The sequence below is a fragment of the Molossus molossus genome, unplaced genomic scaffold (assembly GCF_014108415.1).
Source record: "Molossus molossus isolate mMolMol1 unplaced genomic scaffold, mMolMol1.p scaffold_m16_p_2, whole genome shotgun sequence".
In the NCBI taxonomy this organism is placed as follows: domain Eukaryota; kingdom Metazoa; phylum Chordata; class Mammalia; order Chiroptera; family Molossidae; genus Molossus; species Molossus molossus.
Window position 1 is genome coordinate 10543010 of NW_023425355.1, and position 17489 is coordinate 10560498.

General features: G+C 36.2%; 1 protein-coding gene across 1 annotated transcript; it reads right to left on the minus strand.

Moving 5' to 3' along the window:
- Nucleotides 1-4370: 4370 nt before the first annotated feature.
- Nucleotides 4371-17059, minus strand: HMGN5 (high mobility group nucleosome binding domain 5). The gene is made up of 8 exons (XM_036271134.1): nt 16977-17059; nt 15224-15253; nt 14644-14673; nt 14106-14159; nt 11833-11964; nt 9606-9768; nt 9018-9524; nt 4371-4423 (listed from the first exon to the last, which is right to left on the minus strand). The coding sequence occupies exons 1-8, from the start codon at nt 16989-16991 to the stop codon at nt 4371-4373; spliced, it is 984 nt and encodes a 327-aa protein (XP_036127027.1). The 5' UTR covers nt 16992-17059.
- Nucleotides 17060-17489: the final 430 nt, after the last annotated feature.

A 17489-nucleotide genomic window follows, 5' to 3' on the forward strand; every position in this document is an offset into this window, starting at 1 on the left:
TAGAAGAAAACGTAGGCAACAAAGTTACAGACATCATATGCAGCAGAATTTTTACTGATACTTCACCTAAATCAACAGAAACAAAGGAGAAAATGAACACATGGGATTACATCAAACTAAAAATCTTCTGCACAGCGAAACATACAATCATGAAAATGGAAAGGCTACCCACTGTATGGGAGAGCATAATTGCCAATGATATATCAGATAAGGGGTTAACTTCCAATATATATGGAGTGCTCATACAATCTACAAAAGGAAGACAAGGAACCCAATTAAAAAATGGGCAGAGGAACTAAATAGACACCTCTCCAAACAGGACATACAAATGACTAAGAGACATACGAAAAAATGCTCAACATCACTAATCATGAGAGAGATGCAAATTAAAACAATGAGGTATCACCTCACACCTGTCAGAATGGCCACCATCAACAAATCATCAAACAACAGGTGTTGGTGAGGTTGTGGAGAAAAACGGACTCTAGTACACTGCTGATGGGAATGCAGACTGGTGCAGCCAGTATGGAAAACAATACTGTGTTACCTCAAAAAATTAAATATTGAATTGCCATTTGACCCAGTGATCCCACTTCTAGGAATATACCTTAAGAAGCCTGAAACACTCATCATAAAGAATATATGTACCCCCATGTTTGTAGCAGCATTTTTTACAATAGCTAAGATCTGGAAACAGCCCGAATGTCCATCAGTAGATGAATGGATAAAAAAGCAGTGGTACATATACACAATGGAGTACTATGCAGCTGTAAGAAAGAAAGATCTCTGATCCTTTGAGACGACATGGAGGGATCTGGGGAGTATTATCCTAAGTAAAGGAAGCAAAGAAGAGAAAGACAAAAATCATATGGTCTCACTTATTTGTGGAATATAGTGAACATAACAGTGTTAGGAATGGGATAGTCCCAGAGACATGGAAGTGGGGTACAGACTGACAATCCCTAGAAGAGAAGGTGGTGGGGGAGAGATCACCACAGAATTTATACGCATGTGTACATGAACAATGGACATGGACAATAAAGCTGGGGATTGGGTGGGGAGGAAGAGGGGGGTGAATCAGTGGGGGGAAAAGGAGAAACATCGGTAACAAAAATAAATTCATTAATTTAAAATAAAGAAATGGGCCCTGGCTGGTTTGGCTCAGCGGTTAGAGCGTCAGCCTGCGGTCCTGAGAGACCCGGGTTCGGTTCCCGCTAAGGGCACGTACCTCGGTTGCAGTTTGTCCCCGGCCCTGGTCGGTTGTGCGGGTGGCAACCACTCGATGTGTTCCTTTCACGTCGATGTTTCTCTCTCTCTCTCTGTTCCTCTCTCTCCCACTCTACCTGAACAAAAAAAAAGAAAAAGTGTCCTCGGGTGAGGATAAAAAAATAATAATAATAATAATGTTGAATGTCAACTGAAATTGAAAAATTGAAGAAAAAAAAATTAACCAGAAGACAGAGGAGAGAAAATGTTATATTAAGAAATAAAAACAGCATACTATAAAATGTTTTAAAAAACACATAACAAGAAAGAGCTCATGGAAATTAAAAATGAATATAAAATTCAAAAGGCATTTTAATGAAAATGTAAGGGCATACCCAGAAAGAAGAAAAAGAGAGAAGGAAAATAGGAGAGAAAAAATGTATTTTTTAAAAATAAGGAATCACGCCAGAAGGTCCAACATCCATGTAGTAGGAATTCTGGAAATAGAGAATACAGAAAATGAAGCACTGTGGTAGCTAATCTTCAAAGATGGCTTCCTAATGAGCCATGTCTTCTTGTATTTGTGTCCTTGTCTATTTTCCTTCCCTTGTATTTGGGCTGACCTTTCTTTCTGACCAACAATTATGCAGACGTAATACATGGTTTCTCAGGCTAGGTCATTAGAAACCTTGTGAATTGTTCCTGGGGCTCTTGGAACACACATTCTAGGGGAAGCAAGACACCAGCTACCAGCCACCTTGTAAGAGCTTAGAATACCTTGAGACCACCATTTTGTGAAGGAAAACAATAACGCTAACTAGCCATGTGGAAAACCAGCCAAGATGAACAAGCTGAGGTGCTAGACAGTTGATTGAAGAAGTGTTAAATATCTGGTCAGTTGAGATTTCAGTTGACTCCAACCTCAGATACTATGTGCTTACACTAATTGCATGGGAAACCTAAAGTGAGAACCTCCCACTTGAGTTTAACCAATCCATATGTCTGAGTGAGTGGATTGGATACCACATTACATGAAAATTGACACCTCTAACCACCCACAAGTACTAGATTCTCCCAAGTCTCTGTCATACTGTCTTCTAACTACCTTACAGCATTAACAAAAGTTGCAATTATATAGTTATTTATGTGATTAAAAGTATGATGATTTCCTCTTCTGGACTATAAGATCTATGAGGGCAAGGAAGATCCCTATTTTCTTGACATATCTTACCCCAGAACCTAACTGACACATAGTAGGTACTCAATAAATATTTATCAACTAAATAAATTCAATAATCTAAATTGTAACGTTGGTGCCCTGGCCGGTTTGGCTCAGCGGTTAGAGCGTCGGCCTGCGGTCCACAGAGACCTGGGTTCGGTTCCCGCTAAGGGCATGTACCTTGGCTGCAGTTTGTCCCCGGCCCTGGTTGGGTCGTGTGGGTGGCGGCCACTCGATGTGTCCCTTTCACATCGATGTTTCTCTCTCTCTCTCTCTTCCTCTCTCTCCCTTCCACTCTATCTGAATAAAAAATGAAAAAATGTCCTTGGGTGAGGATAATAAATAAATAAATAAATAAATAAATAAATAAATAAATAAATTGTAACGTTGGTGAGTGATGTCACTTCTCATTAGCTTTATAAGATTATTTTTACAAAACAAAATCCCATTGGGCATAAGTGGCTTGTGGATTAAGCCTGTTTGAGAGATAGTATAATCTATTTGAAATCCTGGAAGTCATGGATTTGCCACAAGTAAACTAAACAGATTGGATTTTGTGCTTTAGTTTCCTAATCTATAAAATGAGAATAAGAATAATACCTGCCTCGTAAAGTTGTTATGTGCAAATATTTTACATATATATGAAATATGTGGATGGATATGTATATATATGCTTAAGAGAATGTATGGCACTTACATAGTAAACATGTTTACATATATTAAATATTTAAAGTTGTTTAACCCTTGGTAAGAATTCCTAATCTATATGGGAAAATATAGCCTTTTAAACCATTGCTACTTTCAAAATCATCCATCTCACTTTGTGATTTATCCTTTCTCTCATCTCTAGAAAACATACACACACACACACACACACACACACACACATTTCTACATTATATAATCTGAAACAACATTTTTTGTGAACATTGGAATTCACTTACATTATTTAGTAAATTCCATTATGCCTGGACTGCTTAATACAGTTGCTATGGGATTAAAGGCGTGTGTTGTGAACATATACTAAATCATAGTTTTGGTTCTTTTTTTATTATTATTCTTTAAATTTTTTTCTTTATTGATTGAGAGAGAGGAAAGTAGAGGGAGAGACAGAAACATTGATGAAAGAGAACATTGATTGGCCGCCTCCTACATGCCCCACACTGGGAATCTGGCCCACAACTGGGGCACGTACCCTAACCAGGAATTGAACCAGAGACCTCTTGGTGCATGGGTTGACAATCACTGAGCCACACTGGCTGGGCCATAGTTTTGGTTCTTAAAGAATATTTAAATTTTCTGAATTTAATATTTAACTCTTATACAAGGGGAACCCATTTTGATCTATACTATTATGTGATATTTGATATAAATATGTAAAGACAATGTACATGGAAAAAACAAAATTTTAAAAAGTTTTTCAATATCATTAATAAACAAGCACAATGAACAACTCTAGTTACAGAGATACTACGTAAGAGAAAAATAAGAATTACTCCATATAAAATTAGACCTGTGCTTACTTACTATTTTCCAAGTTAAAGAAGTCAACATAATGCAAAAGACTATTGTATTCAGGAGAGGCGAATCAATCATTATTAATGATAAGTCTTAAATCCATATACTTTAAGATAAAAAAATCTTATCTATAATGAAAATATCACATTAAAACATCTTTTCTTTATTTTAGAAAAGCATCTTCACACAAATCATTTACCTCCTGTCATGTTATAGATTTAACTTAATTTAAATTAAGCATAGGAGGCTATAAACTGCAGCTTATTTGGTGTTTTTTTGTTTTCCCCTCTGTTCCTTTTATGGGAGAGGGCAAAAGTAGGTTTACAGTTGTGAGTATGTGAAATAGAGTTTATTATTGTATTATTATTTATTCTTATATATTTTTTCATACAAACAACTGTAAACCTACTTTTTCCACCCCTATATGTTAACCAACATGTTCCACAGTTACCAGATTTAAGAAAATTGCTGCAATAGTATCTTAAAAAGAAATAATTGTTTTAGGATCAAAACATTACTGTTAGAGGATTTGCAAAACCTGATTTTAAAGATGATGTCAAGATGTATCTGTGTGATCTTAGTAAGTTACTAATAATACTTATTATAATATATTATGGTTTATGAGATTAGATTCCAGCTCCAACATGCACATTCTCTGTTTCCCTTTCTCATACCATCCAAAATGGGAGTTGTTAATAAGGATTAACAATGTTCAGCATGAAAAAATATGTAACATGTTAAATATGATTAGGGGAAAACATTAAAGGCAGGTCTTGCTTTATGTAGCAGGTATGAGGCTGAATAATTGTGTATATTCTTTTTCTCTAGGTACAGTGATAGATTAAATCATACTTTTCTATCTAATTATAATAAGAATTCAAAGATTATTCCTACTAATTTTTTTATCCTAAGACATGCTTTCCCTAGCCAAATTCATGGTTATGTGTGAGGCAACCCCTTTAAAGTCACAGAAAACTTTAGATTAAAATTTCAGCACTGTATACTCAGAAAATCAATTATTATGATGAGTCAGTATTATATATTACCAAATATTTGTGATGCCAATGATAGTTAACAGAGGATGCTGCATATTACTAAAGAAACTTCAAGTGAATTTCTTGACCTTTTCTGTGGGGTTCCCTGAAGACTATTTTTTATACCTTTGTCTATTTATCCAAATCTTGAGTAAGGATTGTTCTTTACAATTTATATGCACTTTCGTTTACTGTAATGGTAGGCTGCCTCTATAAATAAGCATTCCCCTACTTCACTCCTCCTTTCACATCTTACTACTATTGAGCCTTTTATTTTTTTAGAGCAAGAGGGAGAGAGACAGAAACATTGATGAGAGAAAACATCAATTGGCCGCCTCCTGCACGCCCCCAATGGGGATCAGGCCCACAACCAGGGCATGTGCCCCGACCAGGAATCGAACCGGTGACTTCCTAGTGCATGGGTCAATGCTCAACCACTGAGCCACACCTGCCGGACTACTATTGAGTCTTTTAGAAGAAAAATTATGTGAAGCAAAGTTTGAGTGTAAAAGAGAAGATCCAATAAAATCATCAAGAAATAAAATAATCTGAGACCTAAAGAAGAAAGTTTACTTTAGCATCATGGTGTGAAGTAATGATTCTTCTGTAGTATATACCATGTTATTGTAATATGAATGCTTCATTATAGTGTTGAAATAACATTGTAAGGTGAAGGTAGCTACCTTCTTTATGTAAAGATTAGAATTTCACATGAAAATTTAAGATTACTTGTTACCATTGTTTTGCCTGTCACTTGGAATGTGTTTTTAAAGAGGAAACCGAGATTTTTACTTTTATTTTAGCCTTGACAATGTAGGTTAAGGTGCTCAAAAGGTCAATTTCTGCATTGGAAGTTATGACAGTACATTTTCTGTGGTTGCAGAATGTGACTAGGAAGTGGGGGATCCAGGCAAGGTGCCTAGAAGTTTAACCAAACCTTTCAGGTTGATTTTGATTACTGCAGGGCCTGCCACACTTGGGCATGAGGTAGAGTCAGAGGTCTGTGCTTTGAAAGCTGGATTTCTGAATTTGTATATTTCCTTTTTATTCTTAATACATAAAGACTTTTTAAGGCCAGGACAATTAGGCGAGAAAAAAGAAATAAAAGCCTACAAATTGGGGGAAAAAAGTAAAAAATCTCTATTTGTAGATAACATGGTGTTATACACAGAGAACTCTGAAGAATTCATAAAACATCTATTAAATTTAACAGAGCTCAGTAAAATTGCAGGATATAGGGTCAGTAATAAAAAATCAGTTGTATTTCTAAACACTAACAATGAACAACCTGAAATGGAGATCAAGAAAACAATTTTATTTACAGCATCAGAAAGAATAAAACAATTTGGGAATAAATTTAATCAAGAAAGTATAGGGCTTGCACACTAAGAACTACATAATAGTGCTAAAAGAAATTGAAGAGACCCTAAATAAATGGAAATGCATCCCATGCTCATGGATTAGAGGACAATTTTGGTAATATGGCAATGTTCCCCAAATTTATATGTATATTTTTTGTGGTCCCTATCAAAACTCCGACTTTTTTTTTTTTTTGTAGAAATAAACAAGCTGATCCTAAAACTCATATGGAAATGTGACCCTGAACAATCAATTACAAAGTTGGAGAACATATACTTTCTGATGCTATGTAATCAAAAGTCTGGTACTGACATAGAAGTAGGCATATAATAGTACAGAATTAATAATCCAGAAATAAGCCCATACATCTGTGGTCCACTGATTTTTGGAGTGTCAAGTCTATCCAATGGAGAAATAGTCTTTTAAAGAAATGGTGCTTGGACAAATGGATAGTCACATGTAAATGAATGAAGTAGGACCACTACTTCACAACATATACAGAATTTAATACAAAACATATGAAATACCTAAATGTAAGAGATAAAACTATAAATAACACTCTATATGGGTGAATATTTTTGTGCCCTGGGGTTTGGTACCAGATTCTTCAATATGCCACCAAAATCACAAGCAACAGAAGAAAAAGTAGATAAACTGGACTTAATCAAAATTAAAAACTTTTGTGCATCAGAGGATAGTCAAGAATGTGAAAAGGCAAACCATACATTGGGAGATAATTTTTGCAAATCGTTGTATCTGATAGGAGACATCTCCAAAATGTATACAATCTTACAACTTAATACTAAAAATACAAGCCAGGTAAAAATGGGCAATGGCTTTGTTAGGCATTTCTCTGAAGAAGATATACAAATGGCCAATAAGCACAAGAGAACATGCTCAACTTCATTAGAACAATGCAAATCAAAATCACCATGATTATGATCACCCTGAAGTACCCTACTCATATGGTTATAATAAAAAGGCAGACAATAACAAGTGCTGCCAAGGAGGTGGGAAAATTAGAACCCTCGTATGTTTCTGGTGAGAATGTAAAATGCTAAAGCTACTTTGGATAATAGTCTGGAAGTTCTTCAAAAAGTTAAACATAGTATTGCTATATGAACCAGTGGTTTCACTCTTAGATATGTACCCAGGAGAAATGAAAACAAATATTCACACAAAAACTTGCATATGAATGTTCACAGCAGTGTTATTCATAATTGACAAAATATGGAAACAACCCAAATGTCTGTCAACAAAAAATGTAGTATATTGGTGCAATATAACATTATTCAGCCATAAAAAGGAATGAAGTAATGATATATGCTACAACAGGGATGTAACTGAAAACATGTCCAGTGAAAGAAGCCAGATATAAAATGGCACATATTGTGTGATTCCATCCAAAACAGGCAAATCCATAGAGACAGGAAATAAATTAATGGTTGCCAGGGACCAGTGGGTGTAGAGTTGCCTGGAATCAGTGGTGATGGTTGTACGACATTGTGAATATACTAAAAATAACTAAATTGTACACTTTGAAAACACTGAAATGCTGAATTTTTTGTTAATTTTATCTAGGTGCAAATTTTTTTTTTATTATTCATCCTCACCCGAGGACATTTTTCCATTTTTTGTTCAGGTAGAGTGGGAGGGAGAGAGAGGAACAGAGAGAGAGAGAGAAACATCGATGTGAAAAGGACACATCGAGTGGCTGCCACCCACACGACCAACCAGGGCTGGGGTCAAACTGCAACCGAGGTACATGCCCTTAGCGGGAACCGAACCCGGGTCTCTCTGGACCGCAGGTCGACGCTCTAACTGCTGAGCCAAACCGGCCAGGGCCAAATTTTTTTTTTTTAATGATTTCATGAGTATTGCAATAGAGAAAAATCAAGCATTATAATATTTAATTAACTATATATTTGGATATATAACAAACTACAATGATCTTTGAAGAAAGATTTTATTAAGATAAATCCAGTAAAATTTTGTGGATAGACATATAGTCAGAACTGCCCTTCTGAAATAAACATTTGTGTTTCTTCTAAAAATGAAATTACAATTTTATTTTTTCCCAAACTAAAACTAGTCACATTTGGAAAAGATAATTCTAACTCCTTAGCATAACATGAAAATAGTTCACCTTCTTTAAAAAAAGCAACCTAGAGAACCACACACCATTTTTTCCTTTGAGAACTCTCCACTTTATAAAATTATCACACACAGAAGTAAAAGTAAAATGCAAAGATTTAACACATAACTTACACAAAGGGAAATTGACAAAGTTGAAAGCATGTTTTTTTTTCCTATACATTCCACTATTATAATCACAAAATTTATAAAGGTTTCATGTTAGGAAATTTGTGGCTAATGATCAGTATGAAGATATTCTGAAATTCAGGTAATGCTAAAGAAAAACCGTGTTTATAAAATATTTGATAAAAATATTTATCTCTATTAACATTACAACATGGAGGTACATATTACCAAATTATGAAACTACATAGGGCAGTTTTAAACAATACTCTGAGACTCTTCTTTTTTTACCTCTTCTTTTTCGGCTACTTCTTTTGCAATTTCAGCCTTATTTTCATTCTCCTTCCCATCTCTTTCATCTTTCCCATCTTCCTCTTCTTTTCTTTCGTCCTCTTTTCTATCTTCTTTCTTCTCATTTATACCTTCATCATCATTTCCATCTTCACCCTCGTTTGTATCTTCATCTTCTGTTTCATCTTCATCCTCTTTTTCATCTTCATCCTCTTTTTCATCTTCATCCTCTTTTTCATCTTCATCTTTTTCATCTTCATCCTCTTTTTCATCTTCATCATCTTTTTCATCTTCATCCTCTTTTTCATCTTCATCATCTTTTTCATCTTCATCATCTTTTTCATCATCTTTTTCATCTTCATCATCTTTTTCATCTTCATCATCTTCTTCATCTTCATCATCTTCATCTTTTTCATCTCCATCATCTTTTTCATCTCCATCATCTTTTTCATCTCCTTCCTCTTTTCTGTCTTCTGCTTGTTTTTCATCTTCTCCTTTATCTTTTTCATCTTCAGATTCGTTGCCATCTTCTCCTTTCCCCTTTCCATCTTCACCCTCTTTTTCATCTCCTTTCTCTTTTTCATCTTTGTCCTCTTTGCCATCTCCTTTCCCTTTTTCATCTTCACCCTCTTTTACATCTCCTGTCTCTTTTTGGTCTTCTTCCCCTTTTCCACCTTTTTCTTTCCTTTTTCCATCTTCATTCTCTTTTCTATCTTCGCTTCTCTCTTCTTCCTTGTTTTGGTCTTCTCCATCTCCTTTCTGATCTTTTTCATTTTTATTTTCTTCTGATAACACTGCCTTTTTCTTTTCTAATCCCTCTTCTTCAACATCTTCCACTTTTTCTTCTTTTATTTCCCCAGCTTCTTTTTCAGGAGCTGGTTCCTATGTGTAAGAGAAAAAAAATCACGATTGTATTTGTAAATTTAGAACTGTTTCCCCTAAATATTTAGACAGGATTATATATATTTTATGAAAATAACACTTCATTTACAAAAAAGTAATTTTCTTGTGGAAAAGGCCTCCTAAATACCTCATTACAAGGAAAATAGTCTAAGAAACAGGATTGATTAAAATGTCTCCACACAAACAGATATTTGGTACATAACTTCAGGAAAAATTATTCAAATAAATAATTCTCATTACAAATATGAACAAAGAGTAAATATAGGAAAATGACATATTCTAAACCAGCTATTCTCAATGAGTAGCATATATGTAAACAAAATTACATTCCTTAAATAAACAGTGTTTTGTTTCTATAATGGTGAGATTTAGTTTTTTTGTAAAAGTTACTTGAAAACTCTTTTACTTTATATCATAGGATCACTTACAAAAATATGTCCCCTATATGCACAGTTTTGGTTTGTAGATTTGGCACTTCATTCCAATTTCAGTGTTTTACTATAGTATCTAAAAATGTCTTATGAATTAAATATGCAAAGCAAGACCTAGTAGAAACATTTACGTAAAAATTTGTTTTGCAATCTGCAGGGTAGAAAAGAATTGTGATTGGGGAAAAGGATTTACAAAATAACTCATGTGCTGACAAAAGGAATGGAGAATTAGTCAGTATTTAATAAGAGTCATTATATTACTAAATCAGGATCACTACCATCATTCTATTAATAGCAAAGCTAAGCCATTGCTCCCACTACCCATACCTATAAATCTCACATTTAAATTCATTTTCTTAATTTTCACCTTAGATACTATTATACTATATGTTATAAATTCGCCCTGGCTAGTTTGGCTCAGCGGTTAGAGCATCGACCAGCAGACCAGAGAGTACCAGTTCAGTTCCCACTAAGGGCAAGTACCTCGGTTGCAGTTTGTGCCTGGCCCCGGTTGGGGTTATGCGTGTGGCAACCAGTCGACGTGTCTCTCTCGCATGTTTCTCTCTTTCTCTTCCTCCCTCTCCCCCTCCTGTTCTATCTGAAGATAAATGCAAAAATGTCCTCAGGTGAGGATAAAAAAAATTGAATGTGTTCCCCCAAATTCATATGATAAAATCTATCCCCTATGTGATGGTATTTGGAGGCAGGTTTTATGGGAAGTGATTAGGTTATGAAGATAGAGCCCTCATGAATGGAATTTGTGTCCTTATAAAAGAGTCCCTAGAGAGCTCTCTGACCCTTTCTAGTATGTCAGGACATAGAGAGAAGACTGCCACCTATAAACCAGGAAGCAAGTCCTCACCAGACACCAAAAATACTGTAGCCTTAATCTTGAACTTCCCAGCCTCCAGACTGTGATAAATAAATTTGTTGTTGAAAAACCACCCAGTTTGTGGTATTTCATTATAGCAGACTGAACTGATTAAGAAACTATAGAACCACTACTAAATTAATGTCTCAATTTTTGTTTTTAAACTACAAGGCAAATAAGATTTCTTTCAGTCACATCTATTGTTAAATTTTCTTTCTTTTTTTTTTAATCCTCACCCGAGGACATTTTTCCATTTTTTGCTCAGACAGAGTGGGAGGGAGAGAGAGGAAGAGAGAGAGAGAAAAAAAAACAACATTGATGCGAAAGGGACACATGGAGTGGCTGCCACCCCCACGACCAACCAGGGCCAGGGACAAACTGCAACCTAAGTACGCGCCCTTAGTGGGAACCGAACCCGGGTCTCTCTGAACTGAGAGATACCTCTAGATTTGTCCATTTGAAAGTTTAGCCCTGGCCGGTTTGGCTCAGCGGTTAGAGCATCAGCCTGCGGTCCAGAGAGACCCGGGTTCAGTTCCCACTAAGGGCATTCACCTCGGTAGCAGTTTCTCCCTGGCCCTGGTTGGTCATGGGGGTGGCAGCCACTCCATGTGTCCCTTTCGCGTCAATGTTTCTCTCTCTCTTCCTCTCTCTCCCTCCCACTCTATCTGAATAAAACAATGGTAAAATGTCCCCGGGTGAGGATTAAAAAAAAAAAAAAGAAAGAATAAAAAAGAAAGGTACCTCTATAATTATGGCTTCTCCATTTTCAGCATTTTCATTGTATTCTTCCTTAACAACTTCTTGCTTGGTTTCATCTATCGTTTGGGTACTTGTATCTGCGTGTTTTTCCATCATATCATCTTTTTTCACTTTCTGTCCAGCAACACACAATAATAAAAATAAACATACAATTTAACTGTTGTATTAATCAATTGCCCAAGTTATTTTACTTGTTGTAATAATTTATGAGAAAGATTTAAAATACTCATATAAACTTTTTATCCACACAATCATCACTAGACACATTCAGTTTCATTGTAAACTGATGCAGTATAAAAAGAGAGGGACTGGGGGACTGGGTGAAAAAGGTGAAGGTATTAAGAAGTACAAAACTCCCAAAGTGTCTCCCACTGGACGGCCCGAGGTGCACCCTCAGGGTGAAAGACAAGTGCTGTGCCGGGGAAAACCCAAGGAAGTACAAAACATTGACGGGGATGTAAATTATAACATAGATGATATAGTCAATGATATTATAATAACTATGTATGGTGCCAGGTGAGTACTAGACTTAATGGGGGGAATCGCTTCATAAACTATATAAATGTCTAACTACTAAGTTGTACATCTGAAACTAATAAGATATTGAATGTCAATTACATTGAAAAAGTAAAATAAACATAAAAATAAATCTCTTCATATGTTAAAAATGAATAATATTCTTCTGCTACAAATCAAATAAATTTTCTCTTAGATGAGAAACAACAAATTAGAATGCTGAACAGTGGCCACTCAGGGCCAACTGCCAGCATTAGGTTAGTCTTTAATAAACTCTCTTTGACTTGAGAGGCCAGTTTATCTCTGTCATGTCTAATAATTAGCAACAGGGATTTGTTGATTACAAATTCTTTTTTGGTAATAATTAAGAGAAAGACTGGTGAGATTATCAATTTAGATATATTCGAAAGAGATCACCGGGGGACATACGTGATTCAATCTTTGTGTCTACAATTTTTTAGAATGACTTGAATCATGATTGCTTTACCAAGAAGGCTCTTTGCCTAAGTATGTATGTAGTAGAAAGAGCACTGGGTTAAGGGGCCAGAAAATCTATGTTTGAATTCTGGATCTGCTACTTACTTGATGCGACCTTGGGCAAAAACATAAACCTCTGAGCTTATTCATTCATATGTAAAATAAAGTAATGCCACCTACCTCATAGGGATGTTATAAGAAGCAAATGATAAAATGTACGAAAATTGTTTTAGAAACTGTAAAATACAATATAGATAAGTTTTTACTCTTTTAACATAGAAACTGAGCGCCAAGGAGCATAAAGTATTTTCAAGTCCATGATTGTATAGTATCTGTTTTATTCTAGCAATATTTTCTATTTTTAAAGGAAATAAACAGTGTTTATTATTTTCACAACCTACATATTTAGTACCTAATTTATACAATAGTGACCTTGAAATGTGAAATAGAGAAAAAAAGAACAATTTCTCTTCTGTTGTCACTTAATAGTATTACTAAAACGTCACTTGCTTTAGTTCTAGTGTTTTAGTCAAGAATTTCAAAGCATTTTACAAATATGACTATAATACATTTTCTTCACCCACAAAACAATGGGATTACATGACTCTAGTATTCTCATAGCTTTAAACTTTTATGATTTTAAGAATTCAACCAATCCTTAAATAATCTATCATACCTCAATAAAGCAGTTAACAAAAGAAATAAAATTGAATTATATTCACATATTTACACATAAAAAATATAAATAAAAGTGGATAAAGTAAACTTAATATTGAGGCTATTTATATTTCCAATATCTTTAGTCAAAACATCAGAGCATAGAAGTCTATATGAGATCAATTGTGTCCATTTAAAAATAATGCACATGAAAGCACTTTGTAAACTGAAAGTATTATCAAATGTTATTTACTACAATAATTAAAAAGCATTACTTTGGTTACTATTGTTCACACCTTTTTTTTCCAGGACTATGGGTATTGTAACTGTATGATGTCAAAGGTATGTACATTTTACGGGTCTAGCCAACTAAAATTTAGTTTTGTCTCTTCCTAATGAAAATGTCAAAACACCGTGGACAATCACAGAACATGAACAAATATTACCTACTCAAAGTGATTACATGTACCACCATAAGGTATAATGCAATATATTACTAACTGAACAGAAAATAAAGGAAACAAAACGATCAGCTGTATGCCTTTCCAAAACATTATTTCTGAATTAAAACAATTTTCTCTCAACATTGCACATTGAATATTTACCCTTGGAGTTGATGCTCTTTTGGGCTTCAACTCTGGTACAATTGGCACAGGCATCTGCATCAAAAAACACAAGTCATGGGGTGGGGGGAGAATGGAAAAAAAATCAGAATTAAAAAAAGATAATAAAATTCAACCTGTTAATTAAAATAAATGGGTATAGTTCAAACTGAACGCTAGTAGAAAAATTCCTTAGTGTGAGAGTTTTTTCTTAAAAGGTTAAAAATAAATCTTGTATTTAATATAGTAGTGTCCAGTCCGGGTGGTGTGGCTCAGTGGCTGAGCGTTGACCCATGCACCAAGAGGTTGCCGGTTCCATTCCTGGTTGGGACACATGCCTAGGTTGTTGGCCGGATCCCCAGTGGGGGGCATGCAGGAGTTGGCCAATGATGTTCTCTCTCATTGATGTTTTTATCTCTCTCTCCCTTCCTCTCTCTAAAATCAACAAAGGAAAAAAATATATATAGTATTTTCCATAATTACCTGAATTTTAAAATTATATTTTACAATATGTGGGCAGCTTTTTAAAAAGACTACTTACAGCAGACAGTCTGGCTGATCTTCTCTTTGGCTATGAGTGAAAAAAAATCAGTTAAGAGAAGTATGGATACACAAAATTAGAATTATTTATATTTCAGATAAAATATTTAATGTAACACTATATAGATATTGTCATTACAGAAGCAATTATGAAGTTGGTTATAAAAATGTCATAGTAGAAATATACGTTTTGATTTCTCCCTCCTCTAGACTCTTCATATAACTAAGGGAAAAAATCCCAAATTAAACTTCAATTGCTAGGCTAACTCAACACAATCGCTAGTAATAAGGAGAATATTTAAAAATGACAATATAGTCCCTTCTTGTAAAATGGCAAAGTAATTATTTTGCTTAAAAGGAAGAAGCTCCTTCCAGATCTTAAGAAGCACAATAAAGTCCTAAATTCTAAGAAGTTTGGGGTTTTCAACACCTACTATATTTTTGAGAGAACTCAATGACATACCATATGTACTCATGTGGTAAAATATACGAACCAGCATTTACTTTTTTAGCTGCTTATGAGCCTCAAGTTTTCAAAACGAGTGTATTTTTTGACAGATTCTAAAACTAAAGAAACTCACCTCCTGCCTCATATCACCTTGACCTGCAGCCTATACAGAGGAGAAAACCATACAGAAATAAGGTCATCGATATAAACATGTAGATGAGAAAATATTGCCTATGGATTACAGTTGCAACATAACCACTTATGACTTTTTCCTAGATTTCTGCTCAAGTAGCTGAGTGTTATTTCCTAGTAGCATGCTACAATAATGCTGTCTATTAATGGGCAAATGTGCTCCAAGATGTAAATGTATTCCCCAAAGTTTACACAAATGACAATCAATTTCATCTGTTTGTGTACATTTCATCCCCTAAAAAGCAAGCATTTAAAATGTTAATATCCACCTGTTGTAGCCAGTGTTAAAGCAAAAAAAGTGAGGGGGCGGGCAGAACGAAGGCGGAGCTTCATACAATTTCCCTGTTTTGCCTTGTTTGAGATACAATTGTACTTATTTGAACCTCTCTAAGGAGTCTGGACTATCCTCCCCTCCAAGTTCTGTACACAAGAACTACAACCCCCACAATGCTTCGGAGGGGGGCCCTCTTTGTTACAACGTCAAGGCGTTATTCTGAGGAGCCAGCCGCATTTTTAAAACTTCCCGCCACTACCTGCTAGACAAGGTTGCTGTCAGCTCTGTAAAATAGCAAGACACATTGCACAAGCCTAGAAAAGCGCAGCGGCGGGAATCTCAGAAAGGGGGATGGTGATTAGAAAGCATTGCTTTCCGTGTCTGAGCAGCGCTCTAGCCTGGGAATTACCAAGCTATTGCACGATTCATACCACAGCCTCAGAGCTCCGGGGAAATTCAATCTTATTACTAGGCTATAGACACAGGGGAGGCGGGTGGATAAATAGGAATAATATCAAAACAAACACAATGCTTTACATTGGGACAGTGTTTTACAATTTTATCAAGCGTTCGATTGCACTTTTAAGGTACCCCTCTCCCCAAACAAATAAACACCGAGAGTGAATTTACTTCCCGTCCAAGACAGGAACCACGAATTTTGAAGTGAGGGTTTTCAGGAGACCTGTAGCCCTGGAGTAGCTGAGATCAATTATGCATGGCTAAAATGAACAAATCCATGCTATCCCAACATCAACAACAGTTTATCCGATGCAGTTCTCTTATCTTTCCACCTTAGACAGAGAGCTTGGAGAGCCCCAGATCTCTGAGCCCTGAAGTTGCTAATTACAGCGGCGAATCTCTCCCTTCTCCAGGACAGTTTGAAGTCTGCGCCGCCTAATGGCACAGAATTACCATTGCATAGCCATCTGGCATGACAAGAAGTGGAGGAGGGAAGGGGAAAAAAGGAAAAAGAAAACGGGAAGAACAAAGGCAAATATGGGAGAAAGCCATGTCTTTCGTAGTCCCAAACGGGACGGTTCCCAGAGGAAAGCCGGAGGCTGAGGAGGAAACTGGTGCCTGGAAGTATGGTTGGGAGAAGTGTTCTCCAATAGGGTAAGCGGAGTAAGGGGGGTGGGGTAGGAAGCGACAGCACAGCGCTATGGCTGTTTGTAATTCAGCATGGAGACACTTCTTACGCGATTCTTTCCCTTAAACAAAACAAGTCAAAAGTGAACTACTAGTTGCATGCGAGACGATCCTAAACCTTACACCGACCATTCTTTGCCCTTCCCTCCCATTTCATTCCGTACATCACAAAAATCGAACTAGAAGCCAAAATGCTTTTTAAAAAAATTCTCTGCTGATTAGGAAATATGTATTTCAGTAGCTAATCCCACTTATATATTTCTATTTCACTTACCTTTCTTTTGGGCATTGTTGCAGCTCTCTACAGGAGATTTTAACAGTCAGCAGAAAAAAGCTGAAAGCAGGCTCTGCTCCACCGCTCCGAGAGCAACTGAGTTTTCAATGAACTAATTGCAGCACGACCTGTACTCGCCTCTCCCCCCTCCTCCCCCCCAAAATCTCTCGTTATTGGCAACATTAAACACCAAGACGCAACCGAACTACGTGAATGGTTAGCTGGAGTGGGAGCCAGGTTGGAGTGACAGTCTGTCAGGCCAATAAGGGGAGGTGACCAACCCAGTGGGCGTGGTCCACGGACTTGCCAGGAGCCCTCGTACGCGGCCAGCTCGGACCGCTGGTGGGGTAGAGGAGCACGCGGACTTAGAAAACGCAAAGTGCTCCAGCATAAAACCAGCGGGAAAGCCGGAGTTATCTTGATCATGTATTTTTCTTTTATGTGTAATGGCAGGCAAAAGTCACTGCTTTCACCACAGTCTCCAAAACCTTCACTTTTACTTCTCAATGGGGA